The following is a 27,762-nucleotide window of genomic DNA, read 5'->3' on the forward strand; positions in this document are numbered from 1 at the left end:
TAAGACCTACAAAATTGCCTTTTTGTTGCTTATTTCACACCTGTTTGGCTGTGTTTTTGTTGCTTTTTTGTCGCCCGTTTTCCTGCGCTTTTGTCGCCGGTTATGTTGCTTTTTTTAATGCTTTTTCCTTTGCTTTTTCATCCTCACTTACATTTCTTTTTTGTTGCTTTTTTGTAGCTGTTTTGTTGCTTTTTTTGTCGCTTGCTTTGATTTGTTTGTTAAAGGAACAGGCCACCATTTTTACAGACTGAGATCTGTTCTCACCTGAGCTACGACGAGTTGATGTGAACCTGTCTGGTCTGTGTGCGTGCCCTCAGTCACGCAAAACGACCAAACATGTTGCTAGCATTTGGCCTCTCCCAATGTATTCCTATAGCTCCAAACTGGGGTGAAGTTGGAAGCCACCACGCTCTTCCATGGCCTCGCACAAACACCAGACAGGTACGTATCAACTCGTCTAAGCTCAGATAAGAACATATCTCAGTATGGAAGTACTGTGTGCCCTCAGTCACGCAAAAAGACCAAAGATGTTGTTAGCATTTGGCCTCTCCTAACATATTCCTATGGCTCCAAACGGGGGTGAAGTTAGAAGCGACCAAGCTCTTCCACGGGCACGCACAAAGACCAGACAGGTACGCATCAACTCGTCTAAGCTCAGGTAAGAACGTATCTCAGTTTGGAAAAAAACGGTGGCCTGTTCCTTTAAAGAAGCTTTTAGATTTGGGTCAAGTCGAACTCGGTTGAGGTGGGCGTCAACAGGTTAAAAGTCCATTTTGCGCAATATCTGCCTTCAATATGTTTCCATTTGCGTGACGTCTGCCAATGGAAACACTGTACTCTAATCACTTCGACATGAATGAACATTTCCCTCCTGGTTTAGCACCTGAGCCAAGTTCGGCTCATGTCCTTCCCATTTCACTACCCGTGTCTCTTCCAAAGATTAAGCAAATTCACACTTGAAATGAGCCGCTTTGTGATTACGAGGTTGCATCAGCGCGACATGCAAATGACGACGGCGCGCAAGTCAAGGCGAACGAACGGCGGCGCGGCGACGTTATTAGAGTGAATGAGCAGACGACTTGACAGAAAGATAGAGAAAAGGGAGGGAAAAAAAAAAAAAAAACGGAGAGAGGGGAGGATAGCAGACATCTTGAAGGCAGCGGTCACACCTGTCACTTCCCATTTATCTAATCCAGTGCCTACTCAAAACAGCCACTCTCTTTCTAGCTCCCCTTTCTTTGGATGCAAAAAAAAAAAATACACACACAAACAGAATCAAAACACAGGGGTGATGTTGAAAGAGGTATGGGGGTAGGATTGGGAAGAAAAAAAAAAGGGTGCTGAGGTGGTGGTGGTGGTGGTGGTGGTGGTGAAGGAGGAGGGGGTGGTCCGGGTTATAGCGAGGTTGTCACATTGCTTAGCTCCTGTCAAAAAACCTGCCAGGGAGATGTCATCTTGCAGGAGGCCAACAATGAAGGTCACTTCCCAATCACAGGGAATTAGCAGTGAGTCGTGGCTTCTTCAAAGGGCCTCTCCATTAGGGCCTGTGACATTATTTATATGTGAAGCCAGACAGACGTTTCTTATCCTCAAGGCAACTTAAATGGCTTACATTTTCTTTTTACCCCCCCCCCCCCCCTCCCTTCTTTTCTCTCTGACAACTACCTTCCAGCTCATAATCCTTCGAGCTTGACATTTTTTTTTTTTACCCTTTGCACCGTCCGACGCAGTGATCAAAACGACTAAAGAGGCAGATTGGCGTTTTGCTAAAGTGTGTCACTTTCGGGAGTCGCGAACCAAAACACGCACCAACTTTCCTCATCAACATGCATTTATTCTAAACGGGAACTTTTGGCTTGTGCTGATGTTGTTGTGTTGTTATGTATGTATAGCGGGGCTGGTGTGGCGTGCCATAATGCGTGCGTCTGTGCCACATGCGAGTGCACATAGCCTGTAGGTGTGTGCGAGAGTGGCTGCATGTATGTATTTATATTCCTATGTGGCAGGCTGGCAGTGTGGGCGGTTCTGCCTTTAGTTTGCAGATGTCAATTCTCTTCCAAATGACTGGAACAAAGTAAAAATTGCGCCTCACTCTCATTATCCCTTTACTGCCTCTGCAATGGAACCGAATTAAACAACTTTTGTCTTCTTAAGCTCATCTGTGAGGGGTGCTTGGTTTTAAAACACTTAACTCTTGCCAGAAAATGAAGGGGAGAAAAAAAAAAAAAAAAAATGATGTTTTTTTTTTCCCCTACAGCCAGCACAGATGCCGCTGTTTTTTTTCTTTCTTTCTTTCTTTCTTTCTTTTTTTTCCCTATTCCTCCCTTCCTCCTTCACTGTTGCCCAACACTAGACAGCCTATTTCTTTCCACACCCTAACATGTCCCGGGCTTTGCAAGGTGCATGTGTGAAAAAACATTTGATTCCTTGGCGCATCGTCGTGGATGAAGGCGTGGACAATGTGGCTGTGGGAAGAGCTGGATACAGATGCTCCGACTAAATAAATACATCCACGTACACATAGCAGAAAATGTCAGCGATCGCTCCTGGAGGGAGTGGAGAAGGGGGGGGGGCTTTTGAGTTTGACGCCAGAGCTGCCAATCTCGGCAACATGCACAACTTTCGGGCCATTGCCAAACGCACACACTCACATTAAATCCTTTTACATGCCAGGGCTAAACACAGAGTCTGTCAGTTTTGACTCGGAGAGCCCCCGGGCTGGGACAAGCAGCCTATTACTTTTATCCTCCTGTTCCGACAATGTGCAGGAGCTCCTACGGTGCCGCTTTGATTTGAGGCTTGGCAAAGGCCTGGTGCACTTATAATGCTGGTTACCACACAAATGGAGAGTCACTGTGTATGCTGCTGTCACGTTCAGTTGCATTTACAACACAATGTAAAGCATATCAAGGGTCGTGTCCCGGCAATTGAGTCTAACTTTATTCAAGGTTTAAAAAGTGGTGTGGTGATGGGAGCAAAAGACAGTACAAATGACATTCTGGGCCGGTTCACGATAGAGTATCAAAACTAACACAAAAAAAAAAGGTGCGATAATAAATTGAACAAACATTTATATGGGGAGTAAAGAACTTGATTTACGAAATACGGCAGAAAATTCCATTTGGTCGTTCCAATCAAAAAGGACAACGAAACCCTTGTCATATGTTTCATGGAGTTGCCGTAGCGATGGCCAGAACTCCCCATTTACTCTAATGGAAAAATTGTATAATTGCACAATTTTACCAAACGACAAGGGCAAATGGAAACATTGTTTTTCCTCATTGCTTATACCATACGTTTTCCAAAAATATATAGTTTTCATACTCTCCACGAAAATCCCACAACAGTGGAAATCCAAACATAGTGAACCGGTTTATTCCTTGAATGTCAGAATTCAATACACAAGACAAGTAAAGTACATTCAAAAGGGATTCTGTCACACAATTGCCCGACCTAAACTCTCCCATTCAAATCCACAATCGTCTGAATACGCAACCATATGGGCAACATAATTAGTTAACAAATTAAGACCGAAATAAAAGCCATTATTTGTCATTAGAAGCATTACAGGCAATAAAACACCTCTATATGGGAATATTCAGACCTTATCTGAAAACATGCAGCTGTATTTAAAATAGCACTTTGGCTAAAAGACACGGCGGTACATTTGAGCACGACCCTTGCGGCTGACAGGCAAACGCTGTTGATTCATTAGTGCATCACTGGCATGAGAAATTAAGTGTGACCACTGCGTCTCAAGACTGCTCAATGACTGTGTTACATCTGTCAAATCCGCATAGATGCACACACACACACACACACACACACATGCGTAATCACACAGGGAGAGGCGAGAGAGAGGGGAGAATTAATAAGAAATAATGCAGGATGAAATATCTTTATAGTTTCTAACGGACTGGCCGGTTATTGAAATAATTAGTGTTTGTCCATTAACACATTTATGAGAGAAGATGCTTGCCGCTGGCTGATGTGAAAACAGCTTTTTTCATTTGACAGGGACGTGTGAAACGGCAGAAGACAAATATTTACCAAGAGAATCACCTTTGTACTTTCGACGCCCTATTTACTTGACCCTTTTATTACAAAAGTTAATTGCTATAAATGGTTGCATATTGCTGCACATACAATAGATAGTTAATTACATCATTTAACTGGAGAGCATGTCTCTTGTGCAGGGAAGATGGGAATACAGATATTACACTTACATAATACGAAACAAATATATATATATCAACACAAACAGATACCTCATTCTCTCTTATATTATGTTATAAGATATCAGCCCGTCTTGTTCTACGACAGGCAAGTGCACAGGCCAAAGTGAAACAGGCAGGCATCAAAGAGGTCACTGTGTGTCCCAGTCAGCGCCTCCCTCTCACCGTGCTAATTTGCTATGACAAGATAAAGCTGTAATCTGGTCTGTCCCGTAACCCACCCCCCCGCTGCCTCACTTCCAAGTCAACCTCACATATTAGCCCCTATCACTCTTTTACAATTGCCCCGGGACAGAGCAGAAAAAAAAACAGAGTCCCTCCAGCTTCCCCCCTCACCCAGCGCCCCCCCTACCCCCCTCCCCGACCTAAAGCGCCAACACCTTCTCCCTTACAATCCGAGTGCCAAAAGGGTAAAGCGAGAGTGCCCCACACCCACTGCCAGACCCACAACACGGTTTGCCCCCTCACAATGCATCAGCCCGCCTAACTTAACAACAGCCTATTACTTCATTACTAGAGCCTGGCAATATTTAAAAAAAAAAAAAGTAATATTCTTAACACTTTAGCAAAACACGGTGGCTCATTGGTCAAAACTGGAAATGGCATTTTATTATAGAGTGTGTCCTGGAGCTAACTGAGAGATAACCAGCCACCACAAACCAGTCATTCACATACGACAGACCTGAGCCATACGGGTGTGTTGCTCATGGACACAACACAATAATGCACCGTTCTTCCAGGATGGCCACACCGTCCAGTGCGTGTGAGCTTGGATGAGGCAGGACTTTGGTCTCCAGTCAGAGCTGCCACACATCCAGAGTCCACTGTGGGAGGGCCCTCGGAGCTAATCAGCTGCTAATTACTGAATTAGCTTTCATTTACAGCTCCTAAGCACATTGGCATTGTTTTACAGCATGTAAGGATTTATTAACTATATAAAGGGGGAAAAGGTTGACGGGCGTAATAAAGAGACGAGGCGTGTGCACAGGGATCAGCCACACAGAAGGAGAGTCGAATACAAACACTGAACCAAGCACTGAAGCAGGGGAATAGGAAGATCATATTTCAGAAAGCTTAATTAGATTTTGGTAGACTTCACTAGTGGGATTTTTACATTTTTGTGCTATGATTATTCATGTTGGCCTTAACGTACAACTGTGCAAATGACACGTGTTGTGTTAAAGAGACTAGATGCAAGTTGGTTATTGTATACTCGCTACTGCCACCTCAGGTCTTACACGTAACTGCAGGTTCTATATTAAGCTCGTTCATGACGGCACTTCGGACCCGAATTAACAACTTTTTGGGTGACAGTGCAGGATTTTAGAGGCAGTTGTGGTGAACAGGTCTGGGCTCATTCTACACCTTAGGACATGGCTGGAACATGTATGGGGAAGAAAATACTTAGTTGCAGATACAGATTTATTTTTCACACTAGAAAATTAAATAGAATATTTAGCTACGCATTCTAGCAAGATTATTGTTTGTTATGGCCTATTACAATGGTTTACTTTTGTTGCCAAATCATTTTAGGAGATTTCGTTTCGTTCATGAGAGAAAGTTGACTCTTTGACTTGACCCTCTCTGGTGCATTGAGTTGCCTCGCGGACGAAATGTGCAGTATAAATAAAGTTGCCTTGCCTCTCTGCAAATACGTAACCAATCAATGAACAATCAATGAGCTATTAGGAAGTTAGTTTTCCTTTTTTTTTCAAAATTCCTATATGTCTGTTTGGGAAGGGGGCAGGGAAACAATGTACAATAATACACAGTAGATTCAAATGTAATTGTAAAGAACAGCTCAACAGGCTAACCCAGAAGAGTTCATTTATAACTAAGACAACATGTCCGGTATATGTTGGTATATACCCTATAAGCTTTAAATGTCTTTGCAGGTCTGACCGTAACAATGACATTGTTCCAGAACAAATGCCAAACAAAACAAAGGCGCAGCAAGTAACAATCAGTACAGTTCCATAATCACACTTGTGTACTGCACTGTGTCGCACCACACGTATAGAATTTACACAGGGTCACATGCAGCAAACACAAGCTTCTTAAAACTCAACACACAATGTCACTCACAAACAACAAAAGCTCTCCATAGAGCACATACAATGCTCAGCCCTGTGCTAATATTTAACATAAGACAAAGATAAAGTAGAATTACACTTGCGGGATCATACGTTCTGCACCAGCTCCCAACATTGCACTGCATCTACAAGAAAGTCGATATGTTCACATTCAAAGTGAGCATGGGCCCAACGAGGAACCTTTGAGCCTCTTGTTATATTAAGAAGTCACGATAAATGTGTATTCAATTGAAAAAAAAAAGTATGTTGGTATTTTATATACAAACAACTGTGTGACTCCAAGGGCCGCTTTTAGATACAAAATGTGTGTCTTTTCTTTGGTCTCCTTTTATCTTCACATACTGTACATAAAAACTGGTTTTAACACCAGAAGGTATGATGAAAAATACACATATACTACGGATAAGATGTTCCTATTTGTTTGTATAACCTTCAGGAGTGCCCTCACGCATGTTTTAAATTCGATCCCTTGTCTGTGCACCACTTTGGAACCTGTGAAGTTGCTAAAATGTGCTATACAGTAAGAAAAGTAGATTCAGAAAAAGTTTAATTGATGTGACATTCATTGAGCAAAAGTGTAGCATTTGTTCCTCTTTGATGAACAAGGACATGACCCCTCTTTATTAAAGTGTGGTAGAAAACATCTTTGGAAGAAAAAAAAATCCATTACATTCATACAATGCCGTTCACGTCTGCTTTCAAAAGAACAGTACGACGGGCTGGATATCGCCATTGTGGGGAAAATGTATCATATACTCTTGCGTATTGTAATATATTTCTGTATACATTTATGGAAGGACACCTTTCTCCAGTGTCCGTTGAAGCCCCTAGCGCTGACTATCCCTTGGTAATGCTAGAGGTTAGGATTAACACAAACTTAATCTGATCTGGGGTCCATGGCCTGGGGGTCACTCCATGCCCGAAGCCATTCAAACACACAGTGGCACAAAGCTCGATGGGAAAGGTATGCTTAGGGCAGATGGCCAATGTGAGAGATGAGAAGCGGGCATCCAATAATGAGCGCCAAAGGGACCACAGGGCCGGAATAGCTCCATGCTAGGTAACTTAAGACACGCTAAAGTGACATTTGCTTCACTATTGTGTTGAAGCTATAGGTAGGTTTTCAGGTCAAAGCAGGTCGAGGAAGCTTCCTGGGTTTTGGAGCTGTCCGTTTTGTCTATACCATGCCAAGATACTCGCCTATATTAAGACATATGGTGCGTCATGTTCAAGCGGAGCATTTCGCTTGACCATGATTTGAATTGTTAAGGCAACCCTGATCTGGTGTCAGTTCCCACTCTAAATGTTTCCATGAGTAACTAAAGTAGCAGCCTCGCTCCATAATCTGTCACGGTTTAGATATTATTTTTAACGTATAATTTGTCTTCACGTTCTAAAAAATCCAAAATCCATTATCCAACAGGTCCTGTTCCTCCAGTACATTTTCTCCAGTTCAGTGTTACCCAAATCTAAAAGCTTCTGGACTGGAGCTTACAGCCTCATTTGAAAGCTAAGACCTACAAAACTGATCTAAAAAAATGTGTTGCATTGTCGCCGCATTTTTGTCACATTTTTGTTACATTATTGTCGTGTTTTCATTGTTTTATTTCATTTCATTGTTTTGGCCATTTTTTGTTGCTTTTTCACCAATTTTTGTTGTGTTTTTGTTGCTTTTTTTGAAGGGACTATGCAGAGTTTAAACATTTTGAAATTATGTATTTCCCCCCCCCTACCTGTTCCAACAATGTCCTAATGTGTAGAATGAGCCCAGATATATTCACCACAACTGCTGCTAAAATCCTGCACTGTCACTCAAAACTGTATTACTTCGGGTCCGAAGTGCCGTCATGCACGAGCTTAATATAGAAGGTGCAGTTACATGTATGTCCTGAGGTGGCAGTAGTGAGTTTAAAATGGCTAACTTGCATCTAGCCCGTTTAAGGTTTTTGTCATGTTTTTTTATGGGGGGTTTTGTCGCTTTTTATTACATTATTGTTACGTTTTCGTCTCTATTTTGACTCTTTATTCAGGAAGCTTTTAGATTCGAGTAAAGCTAAACAGGAGAGAATGTGCTCGGCTCCGGTCGGGGTTAAGAGGTTAAAACTGAACATTGAACAGCGACAAGGCTGGTTCCTAATTTGGATAGAGCTTTGGACAAACGGCATAAATGATCCGATAATGTAACTTTGTCCGTCTAAGTGCATTAGGGCGTCCTACATGGTGGCAGAAATATGCAGTAATTGATGCCCTTTAAAAATACAAGTATACGGTCACTAGGTTGTAGTGGGCCAGGGCTCCGTAAAAACGTGACCTCACACCATCGCCACACAATGCACTCCACCAATAAACTTTACAAAGAAGCTGAATGGGGCTTCTTAACAAACACATGCGGAACAATGGGGGGGACAATCTGCATTTTGTTGTTTTATTTTGTCGGGACCAGGTTGTTTATCACAAGAACAAGTCGGGTTTTGTTTTAAGGAAGGGGAAACTATTCAGTGGCCTTTGTACCACCCAAGTGTCAGTTTTGTCAAGCTTTTAAAGGACTATTGTGTGTCGAGTCCTCCCCTTTTCTTGTGTCCAAAAAGGAGATGTTTTGCTAAATGTAGGTATGTGTTTGGTCACTTTTTAAGAAAGGGAAGCTGATTTGAACACAAATTCACAAAGAAGCGTTATTCTGGTCAGCTAAAACAAGGACTTAGTGGGGCACTTGTTGGCCCACCTGGAAGAAAATAGAGTGGCCATGGTTCAACTCTTTGGGCCAGTTGCTCCACTGCATACCCGGTTTCTCACGTTTCCTGTCATCAACTACTGTCTCTATCCATTAGAGCTGCTCCTAGCAACTTTTAAAGCCAGGGCGAAGAACATGATCTGCACTGCACTGCTGCAAATTCACAAGTGGCATTTCTATAATTTGGCCTTTGTCAAATGAGTAGAAACTTGTTATCGAGGTTGGGCATTACAAAACTGGTTTGAGGCGACTACAACTTTCTCTTGACGTGATATTTTTTCTCTTCTAGCCTCTGTTGCTTACGTCGTACGGCTGTGGACGTGTTTGAAAAAGAGTTTGGTGAAGCATATGGCTGCCACCTCTCTGTCATCCTGCCCCCCTATAAGCCAGATCTCGCGCACTTACTGTGTGGGGAGGGCTGTCCAAGCTGCGGTTCGGGGGCGATCTCGGGGACACCTTGCTGCAGTACGACGCCAGGGGCAGGTGAATGACCCCGCCCAGTCTCTCGCTCTCCTCGTCCTCCATGCGCTGTCTGCTGGTTGCCATGGTTACTTCTCCATCTGTCCCCCCATATGGAGAGGCTGGTCGCTTGGAAGACATCCTGGAAAAGATAGAGGAGGGGTGGGGAGAGGTGGGGGGGGGACAAGTGAGTTTTATTCAAATGATGATATAACAAGTGCACAGCTGGAGTTGCAGGGGATTGTTGTCGGGATTTCGAGACGCACGGGTGTTTGAAACTTGAAACTTTCTCAGCAGATATTTTACTCTATTGTCTGGAATCAAGAAACACGGGATTACGATGATGAAAAAACACAATGTCAGCTGCTCACAAAGATTCTAGCCTTTCCCCCTAATAGAATTGAAACCGCACAGACTGATCCCTAATTGTCCCTCATGCATTCCACCCCGCTTCAGATGACTTCATATCGGACTCAAAATAATGGATTTCAAACTCATCCTGGAGTGCCGCTTCTCTATCCCTCCATATTCTCTCATTTCGGTGTTTATTGAAGTCCTAGTAGTAGTCTTTGGGTAAACCGAAACTGCCGAAAAAGTAGTTTGTCTTGGGAGCACATTGAGCACTGACAGATGAGCGTTCAGTGTGAGCGTGGCAGCTCTTTGGCAGGCCTTGAAATCCACTCTCAGGTCCTTACTGTATGTTTACCGCCGGGGCTATTCAATGCTCATGTTTCCAAAAGACGGGCCATTACCGCGAACAGTTGCCCGCTTGCACTGGCATTGGCGTTGGGTTAGGGAGGGGGGGGGTGACGGTGGGGTGTTTGACCATATCTTGACAATGGGCAAAGAAAGAAGGAGAGAGAGAGAGGAGGAAAAAAAGGACGGAGCAGCGCGCACAGTGACAATAATCTGTTTATGAAAAACCTGTGGACAATGGGGAAAAAAAAATAGCTGGCAACACAAGGACCCTGCTGTTTGCATTTGTTGCCGCGGCTTTGTTCACTTCAAAAACGGAAAAAAGAAGAAGGATAAAGCAATGTCTATTAGGTGAACTCTGTGTCTCGCGAAGGTAAATTTGCCTCCGTGTACTTCAGCTGAATAGGGAAGCAGTGGCAACATGGCAATAATAGAATTTTATGTGCTTCTCAGCGTCGCCTGAGTGCTTTCAGATGCACTTGTCAGCCTTGAAGCCAGTGCGACTATGACCCTGGGTAATAGGCTATGTGGAGATTCTGGGGTGAGGACGGAGGGAGGAGGAGGAGGAGGAGGAGAGCGTGCAGAGACATGCAACAGGCGCAGGAAGTGAAAAGAGAGAATATTCGTTTGAACTGGATTATGGATCGGGTCAACCGGGCCGCACACGTTTGGGCAAAACTCAGTGTCGCAGAGAGTCGAGCGGGTCGCCTGGTAACCTGGAAGGGTCGGCGGTTCAAATCCCGCAGGTGCAGGCTGGTCGTTGTGTCCTTGGGCAAGACACTTCGCCCCCTTTTGCTGTACACTGTGTATGAATGAGAGTGTGAATGGGCGATGAAGATTCCTTGATGAGGAGCGCTTTGATTTGGTTGGGAAAACGCGATGAAAAATGTCTTAATCCCCAACCTGAGCCGAGCACAGTTTCTCCAGTTTGGCTTTACCCAAATCTAAAAAAAAACTTCTCGAACAAAGTGTCAAAACGAGGATGACAATGAAACAAACAAAAAAAGTGACTGAAAAAACACAAAAGAGCAAAAAAAACAAAAAAACACAATAAACAAGTGATGAAAACAAGATTAAAGAGTGATAAAAAAGCAACAATAATAAAACATCTAAAAAGTGTCAAAAGCAAGAGAAAAAAAGTGATGAAGAAAAAAAAAAGGAGCGACAAAAACCTGCCGGAAAAGCAACAATAATAACACAACTAAAAAGTGTCAAAAAGCAAGAGAAAAAAGTCATGAAGAAAACAACAAAAAACTAAAAATAAGACCAAAAAAAAAGAGACGGAAACCAAAAAAAAGCAAGCGACAACGCAACAAAAAACTTCAGATGAGTTTTGTAGGTCTCAGGTTTCAAACAAGGTGTTCAGATTTGGGTAAAGCTGAACTGGACGACATGCGCTCCGTCAAGAGGTTTTTAAATATATAATAATAAAAAATAATGATTTTCTTTGTTCTCTCAGGTTTTCCGCCAATGCAAGGCACTCATCAAGGAACCCACTCCCACTCATACGCCCGTGTCAGAGGAGCGAAGTGTCTTGCCCAAGGACACGGCGGCAGTGTGTGGGATCTGAACCGCCCGGCAACGAGACGAGCCCGCTCTACCGTCTGCGCCTCTTTGATGTGAATGTGCACTAGTGTGTCAAAGAGTTGCAAATGCTTGTATAGGCCATAAGTTAAGAGTGAAATGAAAAAAAAAAAATGAAATGAAAAAAGTGGGACTTCAATCAACAGCCGCCCACTGGGATTCACTTTCCCCACTGAAACCCTCTCCCTCCCTGCCTCCCCGTCCCGCCACCCGTCCCCGCACTCCCCGGGCTCCGTCTAAAAGTGTGTTTCTAAACCGTAGCTCCATCACGTCTTTAGGCCTTAATCCACCGCTCCACTGTGTACCTCGGCTGTCACTGATTTGCTCCGTCTTGCCTTTCTCTCCCTGCTTGTCTGCGCTAAACTGATTATACTCTTGACTCTATTGGATTTCCTCTGGACTGTACATCTGGCATTGTTCCTGGGAGCAGCCTCGCCACTAATTCATTGCTTATTTACCTTATGACAGTGGAAAGGCAAACAATGTCGAGAGCTGCACTCAATGGAGGCGATGGAGAGCGAGAAAGAGTGCAAGTTGTAAATAGTTGTATTACACTGCATAGGAGGGTCCGGGTTGAACAGTGAACGTGACTTGATTTTTGTGGATCGGTTTCAGGATTGTTTCCAGATCACACACGCGGCACTACTTTTTTTTTTAATTCAAGTATAAATGATTAGCACTATTCTCCAGGATTAGTAGTTCTAAAGCTTTCTTCCACCTATTTTCTGTGTTTGCTTGAGCACCAAGTAGCTCCTGAAAGCGAGGTGGGGGAAAAAAACAAAAAAAAACAATCACAACAAACCCTCCATTTGAAACCAACATGCCATTGCCTTTTGGTTGTTAAGTGTGCAGAAAGTTTGTTATCAGGGCGTGTTCCGACCCTCTCATAGTTTATACACCTTGGACAACGATGACGCACAGTGACGGCGAGTTTCCCCGGTGTCCACAAATCACACATGAACCTTTGCAGCTGATTCTTTATCTCTATTGTTCTGTATCTGCGGGGCTTGCTCAGCACAAACGGGTCATAAATGACGGATGATGCGAGCGTTGACCGGGAGACAATGACCTGGACGGGCAACAATTTATTGGAGTTGTAGAATATATTTAGCTGATTGAAATTACTGCCTTAAATAACTCTGTAGGTTTGGTCTCCAAACAATTCAACGTTTCAATGAGGAAAGTCCAGCCAAAAGAAGAAGAAAAGCAAATATTTCTGTCTTTCAGAATGACTAAATAATGAGATATGGAAAGGTCCAGGGCGCACAAGTGCAAGTTGTATTCATAATAAGGTTCATTGCCTGTGTAGCTGTTACTGTACCATACGCAAATTCAACAGATATTCACTTGTGCATAGAGAGCACCTTTTCCTTGACACTAAAGGCCTCTTTGAGCTCGCCCGGTTCTCCACACTGCACGCGCTGAGCCAACCGTTCTGCACTCAAAAGCATCTGCAAAAACCTGACAAAAGCTGCCATTCAAATCTGAAATACCCCTGCAAGTCTCAAGCTTATAAACCTAAGTGTCTGAACCACTAGAATGACATAAAAACGTATAGTCCGCGCGAGATGAACAAAGTCCAGTTAACATTGAGCACTTTTCCTTTGACTCCATAACAAAAGAGCGCCCGGGACTGCTTTAAGGTCTCGTATTGATTTGTGATAACATTTTACGAGATGATTCAAAAACTAAGGTGTGTTATTTGACACACTGTGGAGCGAGTGGCAAACCCAGCTGTACAAACTTTGGGGTTGGACCCACGCGGACCATGCACACACACACACACACACACACACACACACACGCTGAACAGGGGCTGAACACTGCAGGTCTGTCTTCAGCACTGTTTACTTTACCTCTTTCATTCTCCTGCACTGAAGCCTTTTGTTTCGGGCCCTGCGCACACTCCCCGCCCTCCCGCACACCTCTCTGCCCAGTCACAGTCGCTCACACAGGGACCGGGTCAGCAGCATTGAGCTACTTTCTGTCTCGCTGTAACACTAACATCTTTAAGTAGGATTTACTCATTGGCTTTAATCACTCTATCCATCACTTAACCACAATGGCTGACTTTTACAGATGGGCAGGTCATGCGTCGACATTAGGCCATTCATTTCAGGAAAAACAAACTTTTTTTTTTCCATTTTTTTTTTTTCACGGAGAACACCAGAACGTTGTCGATTCAACCGAGGGAAGGGAAGTCACAAGGGTCGGTTTTGTAATGCTACTACTCAAACTGCATGATTACACACCCTGCCCCCCCCCCTTGTTCTCTTCTGAGCTCCCTCAGACTGCCCCCTTCTCCAAACGGGACGTCCCATTCACAGCTCCTGTCTGTCGAATTCCAGCTCCAGAATGTATTTTCTTGAGGGTATGATAAAACATAAAAACAGAAGTAAATTAAACTAATGTGTGTAGATACAATTTGCCAAGTTGTCCGGTTCAGTCTTTCGCTAAACAATTGAAATGACCGCAGCTGAAATGACGCTTCATCTGCATTAAATAATCGTTCTCATGCTTGAATCTCTCTTGTAAGTACTTTATCCACCTCAGAAAACACGCATATCAGGAGAAACCTGAATCACATGCAACAGTGTCACTCTTGTCCGTCATTTTGTTCATGTCAAAATATTCCAAAGTAATGCGGGCTTAAAACTCTAATGGCCTGTTTGTCTTCACACTCACACACACACACAGCGAGCACACGGCGAGAGCGCTAAGCCCAGATTAGAGCACCACTTCCCCTTGGCTTTTTGATGATTAGCGGCTCCTCCGCTAAGTCCCTCTCATATCACATATGTCCAGCACTAAGTCACTAATCGGACAGCGCCGGACGTCCATTAACCGAACGGGTAATCGCTAACGCCGCTGTTTAACCGTGTCCTCACCGCGGCTCACGGTAATCAACCATTTGAAGTTGGCACATCAGCAATGGTCAGCTTACATGTTAAATACACACAGCAGGCTTAGGCATGCTCGCCAAGATCAAGCAATAAATTGGGGGAAAATTTGGAAAAAGAAAGACAGTACGATTAAGTGGCAAATAGCTTTCAGAGAATCATATGAAACGCAATTTAAATAAGGGAAGTATTGATTGCTCATAGGCCCGTCACGATGGCAAATTTGAAGTTCGATATATCGAGGCAGGAAAGTATCGCGATAGACGATAATATTGACTCTTAACGATACTAGATACTGTCAACTTTCAGGCATTAAAATGACAGTAAAACTTTGTTCTAAAAGTACATATCCTAAAACACCACGCAAGCTGCAATACAAATGAAATAGAATGAAACTTAATCTGCTTCAGTAAGAAATCAAAGTTTTACAAAGAAAAAATTGGGGGGGAATGCTAGTAAATGTACAGACGATAAATATCGGGCCCAAAAACATATCGTTTAATGATAAGTCGATATTGTACTTATCGTGACAGCCCTAATCGCTCACTTAGTAGACTACAAGTTTAACTTAAAGGGACACTGCGTAACATTTTGGACTATACTGTTGCCATCAGTGCAAAACATGCTCCTATTGACCAGCTCGACACAGAAAATGCTCTTACTGCAGTGAATAATCAAAGAATGGATTTGGATGAGGACCTAACCTACTTAAATCTCAAATTCTACAGACTTACGTGAACATCTCCATGGAGACGAGCTGGAGACGTACCCACTCCCAGTAAAGTAACAGTCATGTTTTAGGAGAGCTGAACCGCTCACAGCAAAAACACATGTTTGTTTGTACATTTATGAGGTATTTTTCCAATGATGAAATAATCTATCGTAAAATAAATGCTAGTGTTTCAATTTCCTTTATAAGTGAAAATCCTACGCGGTGTGGCTTTAAGATATAGCCACAACTAAAAGTACAACATACAAATAATATTTTTTTACTTTGCGTGGGCATCAAGATCCAGTTTAACTCTTGTCCATAGTCCACATCCACCACTTCATATGTCCGTTAAAACGTGAGGCAAGAATCATCATCTAAAGCAGGGGTGCCCAAAGTGTGGCCCGGGGGCCAAATGCGGCCCTCCGACCAATTTATGGTGGCCCTCGGCCTCTTGCTGTATCGGTACACATCACCAGAGATGGACCTTTTTACTTGAAATGTAATAATTCTATACAATTCTAACCTAACAACTAACATTTTAGGTATAAGGTTTTAAGCTTAAATAGAGGTATGGGGCACAATTTAAACCTCTGCTAGTTGAAGGTTTTGCGGCACTAACTACTGATCTACGGCCCTTCAACCCGTGTACACTTCAATATGCGGCCCCCCATGAAAAAAGTTTGGACACCCCTGATCTAAAGTAAATAAAACAGCAGCATTTTGATGGCAGAATAGTTCCTCCTGCTACTAAACATAGTCTTCAGTCTTAAATTCAAGCCCGAGTGATCACACAGGATACAAGCTCAAAAACGGCATACACTTGCGCGTTTAAGACAAAAGGCTCTGTAATAAATGTCACACACTCACACTCACACACACACACTCTCACACACACACACACACACACGCGCTCACACACACAGTTTGTGCTGCTCCGTGTGTCTGGCTGCTAACAAAATCATGGTGCTAACTGCTCTTGTTAACTCCTCTACTCAGAACAAGCTTTCCTCGGAGCGTGGGAGCCTTCTCCAGAGAATTCCACCGTTGTGCCACCGTCCTGTACATATGTGTGCGCATGCAAGCATCTAATGACACGCCATTACTTCAACCACTCGATAAATGTGCTCGCGTTGAGAGTAAAAATAAGCACCGCGCAGGCTAATTCCTAAGTGCCGTGGAGTGACACTTTGTGCTCTTTTCTCCGCACCTTGTTCAGACGTGGTCGGCCTGCCACTCAGGCGCGAGCATCTTTGAAAAAAAACGCGCTCTTGGGGGAATAGAAAGGCCATATCAAAATAGTTCAGTGGTATGTGTGGCTTTTTTAGATAAGGCACCCTGGGCGTTTTGCATTCGGAGCGAAACATTTACATTCTTATGACACCTCCGGTAGGGAATTTAAACAAATGCTTTCCTTGCTATCACCGGTTTTACTGCCACTGCTTTTTCCTTTCCTGATATTCGCCGCACCGAAGCTTTCAAAACACATCTCTCGCACACACTTTTATTTCAAGGTGCGTTACTTCAGAGTAGAATATCCTTCCGCCAATCACTTTTAACTGAATTAAGGCGGAAGAACAGTTTTTTTTCACCATTATCTTCATCATGAGCATCATTGTTATTATCAAGGACAAATCGGTTCCATGGAGCTACACTGACGAGAATGTCCCTCCGTCAAAGAAGAGTTCACATCCAGGACTGGGCATAACATTAATAAAATAACAAATCACTTTATTTTTCCCATCTTTATATTCTACTTTCTGATGTCTGTCCCACACGCTTATTATAACATAACCCCCCCCCCCCCCCCCCCCCGCCCTGAACGGTGTTGACTTACAGTCTGTTCCCTCTTTACACAATCAGCTGTTTGTAAGAATGTCGCTCAGTCTCTGCCCCTCCCTCTCCTGCTCCTCCGGCTCTGAGCGCTGCACAATCTTAAGGAGACTGCCTAATATCTATTTATAGGCTCTGGTCTGAGCAGTGGGAAGAGCACGGGGCGATGATGTTGGGAGAGACTGGGGCAGCTTCTCGGCTCGATGGAGGCGAATTAACATGGGGCTAAAGGACTCGGACACAATCATTGCTATTCCATGTGTTGCTTGAAGAGCGTTCGCCTGCGCTTTAAGTGGTAGTTCGGATTACCGTGGAGTACTTGTGGAAAGTCTATTACTTGTGTAAGATGGAGCTCAGCAATATATATATACATTAAAAAAAAAGGGGGGGTCCAAAAGAAAGTATCAGTATCATATCAGTGTAGGATTTGCAAAAGTGCTTAAAAGTGTTGCTTTGAGTGTCTTTGGTATGTGATATTTAGCACTCTGGTTCAATTTGTTGTGCTGCTTTACATCAATGGAAAGCGTTCAAAAGCCTGCATGAGGAAAGCACGTGAAAAGTAGACAGTAAACGTCGCACTTGGACCGAGCTAGACCTCTGCCACGGAATATTGCCGGGCGACTTGCGAAGATCCAGGTTTTCACATCCCAACGCCACAAAGGACGGCACCCTCTCACTACAATGAACGTGGCCTGTTCCCCCCTCTGAGCCGACTTTCCCTGCAAGTTCCGACCTAAGAAAATGTGAAAACACTTCGGGGTCTGTGTGCAGCCGCCTCGGACACACCCTCCCCAGTGCGCGCATACACACAAAGCATCCTCTGTTTGGTGCCCTAAATTGACTGCCGACTGCCTGCGCCGCGCTTCCTGTCCGGCCCCGCCACAAAAGGCAGTGACACACAACCTAAAGTCGCCGCTCTTAATCATCGACACACGGGCCAGGAACAGTCAGTGGAGTGGAGACAGGGAGAGAGAGGGAGGGAGGGAGAGGGAGGGAGAGAGAGATGGAGGGATGGAGGCTGCCTGTGGGACTACCTCTGACTTTATCCACTCATCGCTTTAGTCACCACCGCAGACACATTACGGCGCACACTTAGGGTTAGTCTGGGCATTTTTCCTCTTTGAAAGTGTATTCATTTCCTCATTGTATCAGAAAACAGATCAAATTCACCCTATGCTTCCATGAAATGAAGTTTGATTAGTAAACTCTATCGATGATGGGAAAGATTTGATTTTGTATTCCCCGGTTGATGAAATTGCACACGTCACCACTCAAATGTAAGAACACTATAGCAGGAATTGTCATTTGTTTCATAATATCTACGGAAACCCGCCCAGAGTCCGCTCATTTGATTCCCCGTCCTGCGAATCCGAAGAATAACACGCCGTGACGTTTGCTGCCAATGCAATGCAACGAGAAGTTAGTTTAAAGAAACTGGACCTGGTCGCGAGTCACAAATGAGCGATTATTATAGATAGTTATCATTCATTCTTAATAATGAATCAATACATTTTTTATTAACGTCCTTCCTCACATATAAACGTTGTGTCTGTAATTCACACTGAGTTTTTTTTATTGCCACGGCCTTAAGCGGCGCGTAGTACCAGAAAAGAAAGAAGAAGAAAAAAACAGCCGTCTGAAGCTTTCCCTATTTACCGCTAAGGTCTGTGTGGAAAAATTACGAGCGAAGAGTTCTATATTTCTCTCCAACAGGGAGAAATGCAATGACTTCAGGCTTCTTGCTTCGCTCTGCGCTTCACCAGAACACAACTAAAGGGAGACAAGTCGTGGGAAAATCTCAAGTGCCGCTCGGGACAAAGCTACAAAGCGAGAAAGAAACAAGGGAGAGAGAGAGAAAGAAGGGGACAGACAAGAGTGGTGGGTGTTCGGGACGAGAGAGGAGACGCGGAGCATCCGGTGGCCCGAGTCCGAGCCCCTGGTGAGTTTGGAAGTCAGACGTGTTTAATGAGCCTGGGGCATTTCAGTTTTTTTTTGTTTTTGTTTTTGTTTTTGTGATTGTTTGTTGGGACGCACATTCATCACCGACGACCGTTACCCACATGACAGTTTGAAACATCATGGTATCTACAAAATGTGAATATTGAAACAGTACCAAGCACCTTGTCACTGACGTACTTCATGTATTTTGCACGAAGCCCCCTCGTTTTTTTTCTGCATCCGAGAAAAATCCGTGCAACGCTCTCAACGTTCATCCCGGTGTTTGCGTCTCGGGCACCCCCCGATTTTTGATGCACATAAACGATACGCGCTCACGCTCCCAGCTGGCTTCCCCCCCCCTTCTCTATCTCCTCTTCCTCCCGCTTTGAAAACTCTCCCACCTTAGCCACCCCCCCCCCCTCAAATGGTCAACACCTAACCCACCCCTCCCGGTGTCCGTCCCCCCCCCCCACACTCCTCTTTCCTCTCTACTCTATACCTGCCAGCACAGAGGTTTCATTGTAGCGGGACGAAAAGGGACCTCCGAGCTCCTAACACTGTCTCCTATTGTGAGCGGGACGGGTGTGGGGGGGTGTGGGGGGGGGGGGGGACGGGACGTGGGGGCTAGAAGAAGAGGAGTGTATGTGTGTGTGTGTTTTTTTTTTTTTTTTTTAAAAGGGGGCGACACAGTGGGATTAGTGTAAGACAAGAAGACTGGCCTGATAGATGGAGGAAGAGAGGACACGGCGGGACATGTGACGAGAGCGGTGTCCAAAAAATCGCCCCGTTCACTCGCCCCTATACACAAAAACGGTTCTGTTTCATGTTTTTTTTTTGGGGCATTACCAACGTGATCCGTCTTCTGCGTTATCGTAAAACGCTGCTAATTCAGTTTTTGAATGTTTTCGCTTCTGATGATTTTTCTTTTTTCTTCTTCGCCACTTGTTGGTTGTGGCACAAGTTGCACGAGCGAAACTGAAAATACGAAAAGGGGCCGTTTCTTGCGCTGTATCCGCCAACTTTCCTACACGGGAGTCGCTTTGAGCTGCCGCGAATGCTCTTCCGATCCAGTGCGTTTTTCTTCACTCACTTTGATTTCTATAGCTTTCCACGCAAAACACCTTTACAAAACGTTTACAGCGCTGTGTGGCTGATCAGGATTTGACAACGAACAACAAATAACAAAGTACATTTTGAAAGCACGCACTCCTATGTCCTGCATCTCTGTCATCTGGATTGTCTGCAAAACATAAAGCCTTCATAAACTGAAGTCCACTGAACCGCTCGACCCAAACCCATTATCAATTGTTGTAAAAAAAAAAATAAAGAAGAAAAGAAATGGCAAAACACCGTCCCGCGCACTTCATTATCATACGAAACTTTTCCCGACTGAGCCCCATGAAGGCACAAAGGAGTGAGCAGGGAACAGAGACGCATGCCGCTGCCGTGTTGACTATATGTAATACCTCAGGTTGACCTATGCCCCCTCCCCTGTGACCTCACCCGCGTCACATGACCAGACTCTTGTAAGCCCTAGCCTCTTCTCATCTTCACTTTCCTTTGCGATCCCTTTTACAGAGATAACAACAAAATAATATAACCCCTTTTGCCTGATTGGCTTGTGGTTCGGGTCAACTTATCCAGTGTCCTACAGGGGGGGAGGAAGTTGATTTCTTTCTTTCTTTCTTTCTTTTTTTTCCCCTCTCTCCTCCAGCTTTCTCTTCTGGTATTTTTGTGTTCCTTTTTTTTTTCTTCTTGTTTTTCTGCCTTTGCAGGCCCCCCTCTTTCAGTCCATAGATGGAGACACGGCTATCAAGGCTCTCAAGGGACAGACAATATGGCCCAGACAATGGCCTCCAGTGCGATGTCGTGGCGGTGGTGGGATGGGGGGGGTGGGCTATGTAGGGGTAAGAGGGAGGGGAGAAAGGGCCACAGGGGAAGACAGGACCAGAGCAGCGCATTAGTTTGCAAAGCACGGACACTCTACTCAATTACTTCAGTCACTTTGCTTTTTTTCCTTTCAATCGGGCGCGCTGCTATGAGCGACACTTCTATTGCGCCGTAGCGAGAACTGGACACAACTTTTTTTTTTTTTTTTCTATCATCCGCTTGTATGAGCCGTAAGCTGGTCTGTGTAACTTTTGAACCTCGAAAAGTGATGCCGACAAACGGTCCAAATCAAACTCTAAACTTCGACAGGCTTTACAAATCTCTCAGCTGATCAGGAGTTTACAAATGACAACTTGAACAACAACCCTCCTTTACGAAGCGTTGCAATCATATCGGTAAAAACAACTTTCAGGACCTACATAGTTTTAAAAAATGTTCACACAGTTATAGATGCACTTTTATCTTTTCTAAATAAATATGAAATGCTGTCTTCATCTCTGAGTCTAACAGTTGACTGTGAATGTCAGCATCACATGATATTGTTCTTATCGAATTATAATGTGGAAAGTCCACGGTAATACAAAGATTAGCATAAAGATTGCAAAAAAATGGGCAAACAACTTAAAGTCACAGCCACTTAAGAAACATTACATGCTATCATTGCAATTTCCAGCCTGCACTAATATCAATATGTGATCACACAAGTGGCAAATGCAGTAATCCACAGCATATCATGTCCAATCTACAGCGCTGACAGGGACTTTAAAGGCTTGTCCTCCAGCGCAGCCAAGGCTGTGCCATCCTCTTCCTCGCCACATAAATAATAATAAAAACGCACTTTACGGTGATGAAATTAAGCGGGGATCTCCGGGGGTTGCTTTTGCTGCTGCTGCCGATGCCGTCCTCTTTGCTGGCGGCACAGAATGAAGTCACGTCAGATTGGATTTAACAGCGCTTCAGTGTGTTGACACATGCACTGTTGACTGTCTCACTCTCCCCCCTTCTCACTCGTTCTCTCCATATATATGAACCCCAATAAACCAGCGGGACAAATGTGGAAGTGTCTCCCTTTCACCCTACACTCTTGACAGTGCTACCCCTCCGTTATCTAATTTCATACCCTTAACTTCAATTGACACTTTGCAATACTTTCTGGTCCACTTAAGGCTCTTTAATTCTCTGAAAATATTTCATTAGACTGTTTTCATCAAATCCCAATTTCTTCTTTCAATTCTTCTGGTTACTTTGGCTGTTCATCCGCCATGTGTATATTTCTGGTTTTGTTTGTGTGAACAGATGAAGCTGTGTTAGCGCAAGGCAGTCTGCTACCACTATCTGCGGATATTTTCTATGCGTTTCTGGGGCCAAAAAAGACTTCAAAACATATAAGAGGGGAGAATTGTAAATATAAGAAATCAAACGGGGACAAAAGCGTTTAATAACAGTGAGATTTTGTATCTTAAAGTAAATTTGTCAGTCTTAAGCATAGTGAAATGGAGATGCTCAATTTGCAAAAAAAAAAATTAACAGCCAAATGCTTTAAGTGTTTTCCAGCAGCTAAAACGGACAAATATTTTCTCATAAGCAAATGCCAAAACTGCAAACAAGTCCAGAATCCAAGTTTAGGACAAATTTTGAATGAGGGAAAAAAAAAAAAAAAGGAGAGGAGTTGACGCAGAAAGGAAGAGAAAACCGGAGGATTGTGGTTATGATCGCAACTCAAAGAAGACACACACACACACACACACACACCGGACCACTCTCCTGTCTGCACATATGAAGAAGACACACATTTCTTTTTACAACACACACACACACACACACACACACACTCACACACACTCACACACACGCACAAAAGCGGCCAAAGTGATGGAGTGCATTACTGGATACCAAGAGTTTTTAAGCACTATCCTCCTAAGTCAGTGTAATCCCAGCATTTATCTCCATACATTCTGCTTTTGGTTGTAATCCTTTAAATTTTTAATTCCTCCTAGCTGTTGTTGTCTTTTTTTATTCCTTTTTTTCCTCCTCACTCTTCTCCATCACTTTGTCGGATTTGTTGTTGGAAAAAAAAAAAAAAAATCCATCCTTTTAAAATCAAGGGTCTATGCTAAAATCTCCCCTCTATGGCCATATGAACAAAACACTCTAAATGCAACCAAATATGTGTGCAGAGTCAGAACGCTCTGGCTCTTAATCTGCCTCTGGTGATATTAGAATTTAACAGGTTTTATATTATTGTAAAAAGGGCACAAAGCTACTGAGGAGGTGGGGGGGGAAAGGGGCTGAGGTTAGTGAGGATCGCAACTAGGAGTTGAGAGGAAAAACAGGAGCGCTTTCCCCCCAGATTAACATTAGCATAAGACGCACAATAATAACAACAACCGCATGTTGCCTACAATAGGATTAGAAGCACTGAATTTAGGATTATAGGGGAAAAATAAATTGTGGGGATTGTAAAAATAGCAAGAGAGTGTGTGTAAACGTTCGGGTATATTGTCAAAAGGCAAGTTGCTCTCTGGACTTGTTGATAGCAGCTGAGGGAAAAAGTTGTGAGAAGTTTGAGGTGATGAGCTGAGGAGTTGGAGGAACTAAGAAAAGCGTGTGTTAAAATGGATTTTGAATGATTTGATGGATTCGGGTTTCTGGAATTTTCACTCCACACTATCTGCTTGTTTGACTCATGAAATCTCCAATATTGCCATAGCATTTTCCTCTTGTGAGACTGACATCAAAAGCTTCAGGTGTCCTTCCTATTGATTCATTTATTTGTACGCACTGCACTCAACTTTTTTTGATCGTGCTTGAAAGGGAATTAACTCCAAATTTGCTCAACTCGCATTTAAGAATGTACATCGATGTAAAGTTGGCTAGAAGGTGGCCCGATGCACTGTTTTGTGCGCGAAAGGGAGGATCACACTTCAGAGACGCGTCTTCAGCACACGCACTTACGGGGGCAGTTTCAAGACCGAAACAAACTAACTCACTGATGAGTTCCACCGTTAGACAAGAGTGCCCAGAATTAAACCTGACATTCCGAAAAATCCCACCAACGCGCTCTGACTTTGCGTATCTCCCCAAACTAGTCAATGATCAACTCTGCGTCCCATCTCACTCCCGACAAAAAAAACTTGAGAGACTCCACGCAGCTGTTTACTATCTACTTTTTTCACGTTTCTGTCCCACTCTGCCCAAGTCCTGTCCCATGTCATCCATGTGTGGACTAAGTGCGCGCGTGTGTTTTCGCGTGGGGGATAAAAAAAAAAAAAGAAAAAGAAAAGCGTCACGTACCTGTTACACTCCTGAGGTAGCTCAGGCTCAGTGAGCATGCTGAAGTAAGGGTCCGTTTCTCACGTCAACAACAACATAAAACAGTCCCACAATTCTTAGACGAACAAGGTTAGTGTCCCCCAAACAAGACGGGATAGAAGTGATCCTTGAACCTCTCACGCGCGCTGCCGCCGCTTCTCTCTCTCTCTCTCTCTCTCTCTCTCTTCTCTCTCTCTTCCCCTCTGTCTCTCTCGCCCTCCCTCTCTCTTTAACAGACTCGATCTGTCCCTCCGCCGAACGCCGGCCTACTCCCTCCCTCGCTGGGAGTATATTCAGGCTCCGCTCTTAAAGGGCCAGGCGCGCGATCTCCTTCGGAACATGGGCTGACAGTAGAGTGTGCGGCGCGCGTGTGACAGGGAGAGGAAGAGAGCACGAGGGGGCGGGACCGTTTGACCACAAGCGCTCGTTACTGCCCCCTTCCTCAGGTCGGTCGGTCTCTCACACAAACAAACGGGTGATGGATATACTTCGGTATGAGAGGCCTTCTGCAAACCCCTCGCTATGATCAATAAAAGTATCACAACAAATACAAGTAACAGATAACATGAATAACAGTTCAGTGATTTAGATGACAAAAAAAAAAAAAGGTGCGCATTAAGCTTTAACCTCTTACCCCCCACCTAAACTGAGTACATTTACCCAAATCAAAAAGCTTCTCACTGGAGCTTTTATAGCCTATAGGCCAGTGTGACGCCTCCTTTGAAAGCTAACACCTTGTAGCTTCTGAAGTATCTGTGTGAGACTGTCAAGGAGCTTTAGATTTGGGTAAAACCGAACTGGAGCAAAGCGGCGGTTACGAGGTTAGGGACTTGATTGTGGTTGTCATTCAACTCATAACCACCGTTAATATAACTGTCTGATTAAAGATTTGCTGTTCTCTTCGGGATCCCCCTTTTTCCTGGGCCCACAGATTTAGAAACGATTAGGATTAATTAAAGTTACCTGTGAGATACTGGAAGTCCCGTCGAGCCATTGATTTCCAGCAGTTAAAGAACACGGGTGAGCTTTCGTTTCACATGGCGGTTTATTTATTTTTTTCTGGATGATTTTCTAAACAATAAAAATGATGTCCTTGCCCTGCTCGGGAACATGTCGCGCTGTTCACAGTTGTACAGCCAGACAATGTTACATTTGTGGCTCTGGAAAATGCAATGTGTGGAACGTGCTCCTGGACTTAAGCTGGGCTTACACTGTAACATTTTTGGGGCGATTTTTGAACATGCCATGACTCTAATGTGGTGAGAGTCTGAGCCCACGGAGGGGCTTATACTGTAAAGAGCGATAACACGACTGACCTGCTCACACTGTACGAGTGACATGACTCAAAGCAGCGTGAGGGGTTACTATGGATACAAGCCGGGTCTGTCCTAACATCCTCTCAACAATACGTAAACACATTAATGTGATGGTCAGTAGCCTATTTTGTAATCATTTATCCACGTGGCCCCTCCCTTCACTGCTGCGCTCAGAGACTAAAAAGCATGTGCCGCTATCCTCTCGAACTTAGCAGTCTACCCCAGGGCAGCTGAGGCGGTAGCTAAGGTAGCTTATCACCACCGGTATGGGGTGACTGTAAATCGTCCTACAAGTAAATGTGGCACGCATAGGCTCCAAAAACAGACAGTTGTTGTAATCCAAAAAGCCTAAAGTACACACCCATCCATTCATTTTCTTCCATTTCTCCGTTTCCGGGTCGTGAGGGCAGCTGTTGGAGCTCCCCAAAAAACATTGCACCTGCCCCCTATATGGCTCCTCCTGCAGGTCGTGGGTCCACAGAAGGTTGGCCTCATGGTTCTAACCGGGCCTGTGGGTCTTTCATAAGCGGCTTCTGAACCGCTCTTTGTCCGACCCGTCGACCAGGACCTGTTTGCCGTGGGAGACCCTATCAGGGGCACGAAGCCCCCGACAACAGAGCGCCCAGGATCATTCAGATGCTCAAACCCCTCCACCACGTTAAGGTGGCGGTTCCAGGAGGGGCCTTAAGTACACACATCGGAGTAAAATCTTTGTAAAAGATCGCGCAGTGAGAAGATATCCCCATGGGTTTTTGGGGCACAATTTGGCCATCCTGAGACGTTATGCCAATAGGTCAGAAAACCTTGTGATGTGGCGATTTTCAGTTGTAAGTTTATTGTGAGCAGCTAGTTGTGACTCGTAGATTCGTCTGTGTGACAGCTCATGTTTCTATAAAGTCTACGTCTCTATGGCTCATACAAAGTGGATTAGTGCGAACAGTTTACATGCAAACTAACTCCGGTTCCAGGTCATACTGGAACTGGAACCCGTTATCCACACAAGAGCTCATGGGGGTATGAACAAGGTGGATAGAACTTAAGGTCTCTGTTAGTCAATGCAGCATACTTTGTTACAATAGATTTCATATTGAGTGCACTCATATATTTGTTTGTTTTTTTGAGAATATGGTGCCAAATGTCAATCTGCACTTGAAAGATCTCTTGAAATGTACACAAACTTAAATCCACAACACGTAAATGTGCTGGAATGTACTGTTAGATTAGTAAAAGAAGTGACAATAAGTCCTCCTAGCAAATAAAAAGGTACTACTATGGTACTCCAGTTTCCCCATCATCCCAAAACACGCACAACAGGTTAACCCTCCAGCCAGGTGATTCTGACATTGGCCTGGCTCGACATCTGGGTTTGGACATCTGGGATGGGTTGCTGCTCCACAATGAAGTATACCTTACACATAAGCACCTTTGTTGCATTAGGCGGGGCATCTGATGTTAATCTACAAATTGTTTAAAAATATGTGTAACCATTTTTGAAGAGTGCCACTGTTTTAAGGTATTGGCTATTGAAAATTTAAACAAAAACTACGATCCGATGTCCCACAACTGAAATACTTTCGCATTAAGTCCATTCAGTTCGGAAAGAAATGAATTAAATTACATGATAAACTTATTGCATTTTAGGCTTCCACCAAATTCACAACAGTGTTTTCCTTGTTAAACTGCTATTTCCCACAATCCAAACATACAGTAAATACTTGGACAAATTCTTGAAATGCATCTGAGGAAGGAAAGAAAACTGGTCCTCATGTGATTTATTACTTATATATAGAGACGTTTTATGGTAATATTTGTGACCACCTGGGACTTTGATAAGATTATTTAAGTTGTCAACCTTGACAGCAATGCTCATTTATACCTGGATCGAATGAGGTGTTTTTCAAGAACACCATTCAGCCCACCATCACACAGATTCTGAATTTTTTTTTTTCTTCTTTTTTTGTGAAGTTGTAGTACTGCAGTAGCAATAGTAGTAGTAGTCAACCACTCTGTTGAACCATTCAACTCCGAGGTGGGTTCAACTTCTTGCATGATTTTGCAACTGAGCT

General features: G+C 44.0%; 1 protein-coding gene across 6 annotated transcripts in view; it reads right to left on the reverse strand.

Moving 5' to 3' along the window:
- The window catches only part of sox5 (SRY-box transcription factor 5), a 120,617-nt gene extending 95,966 nt beyond the window's left edge, over positions 1-24,651 (reverse strand). For 4 of the 6 annotated variants that reach the window (XM_079582769.1, XM_079582768.1, XM_079582765.1 and 1 more), the window contains exons 1-2: positions 24,363-24,650; positions 9,465-9,660 (exon numbers count right to left, since the gene is read on the reverse strand). In XM_079582769.1, coding sequence (XP_079438895.1) covers positions 9,465-9,660; positions 24,363-24,400 — 234 coding nt within the window. In that variant the 5' untranslated portion in view covers positions 24,401-24,650. Of the gene's footprint in view, positions 1-9,464; positions 9,661-24,362 lie in introns of all 6 variants that reach the window. The other 2 variants (XM_079582767.1, XM_079582766.1) reach the window with 1 other exon arrangement.
- Positions 24,652-27,762: the final 3,111 nt, after the last annotated feature.

The sequence above is a fragment of the Gobius niger genome (assembly GCF_951799975.1).
Source record: "Gobius niger genome assembly, chromosome: 2".
NCBI classification, from domain to species: Eukaryota; Metazoa; Chordata; class Actinopteri; order Gobiiformes; family Gobiidae; genus Gobius; species Gobius niger.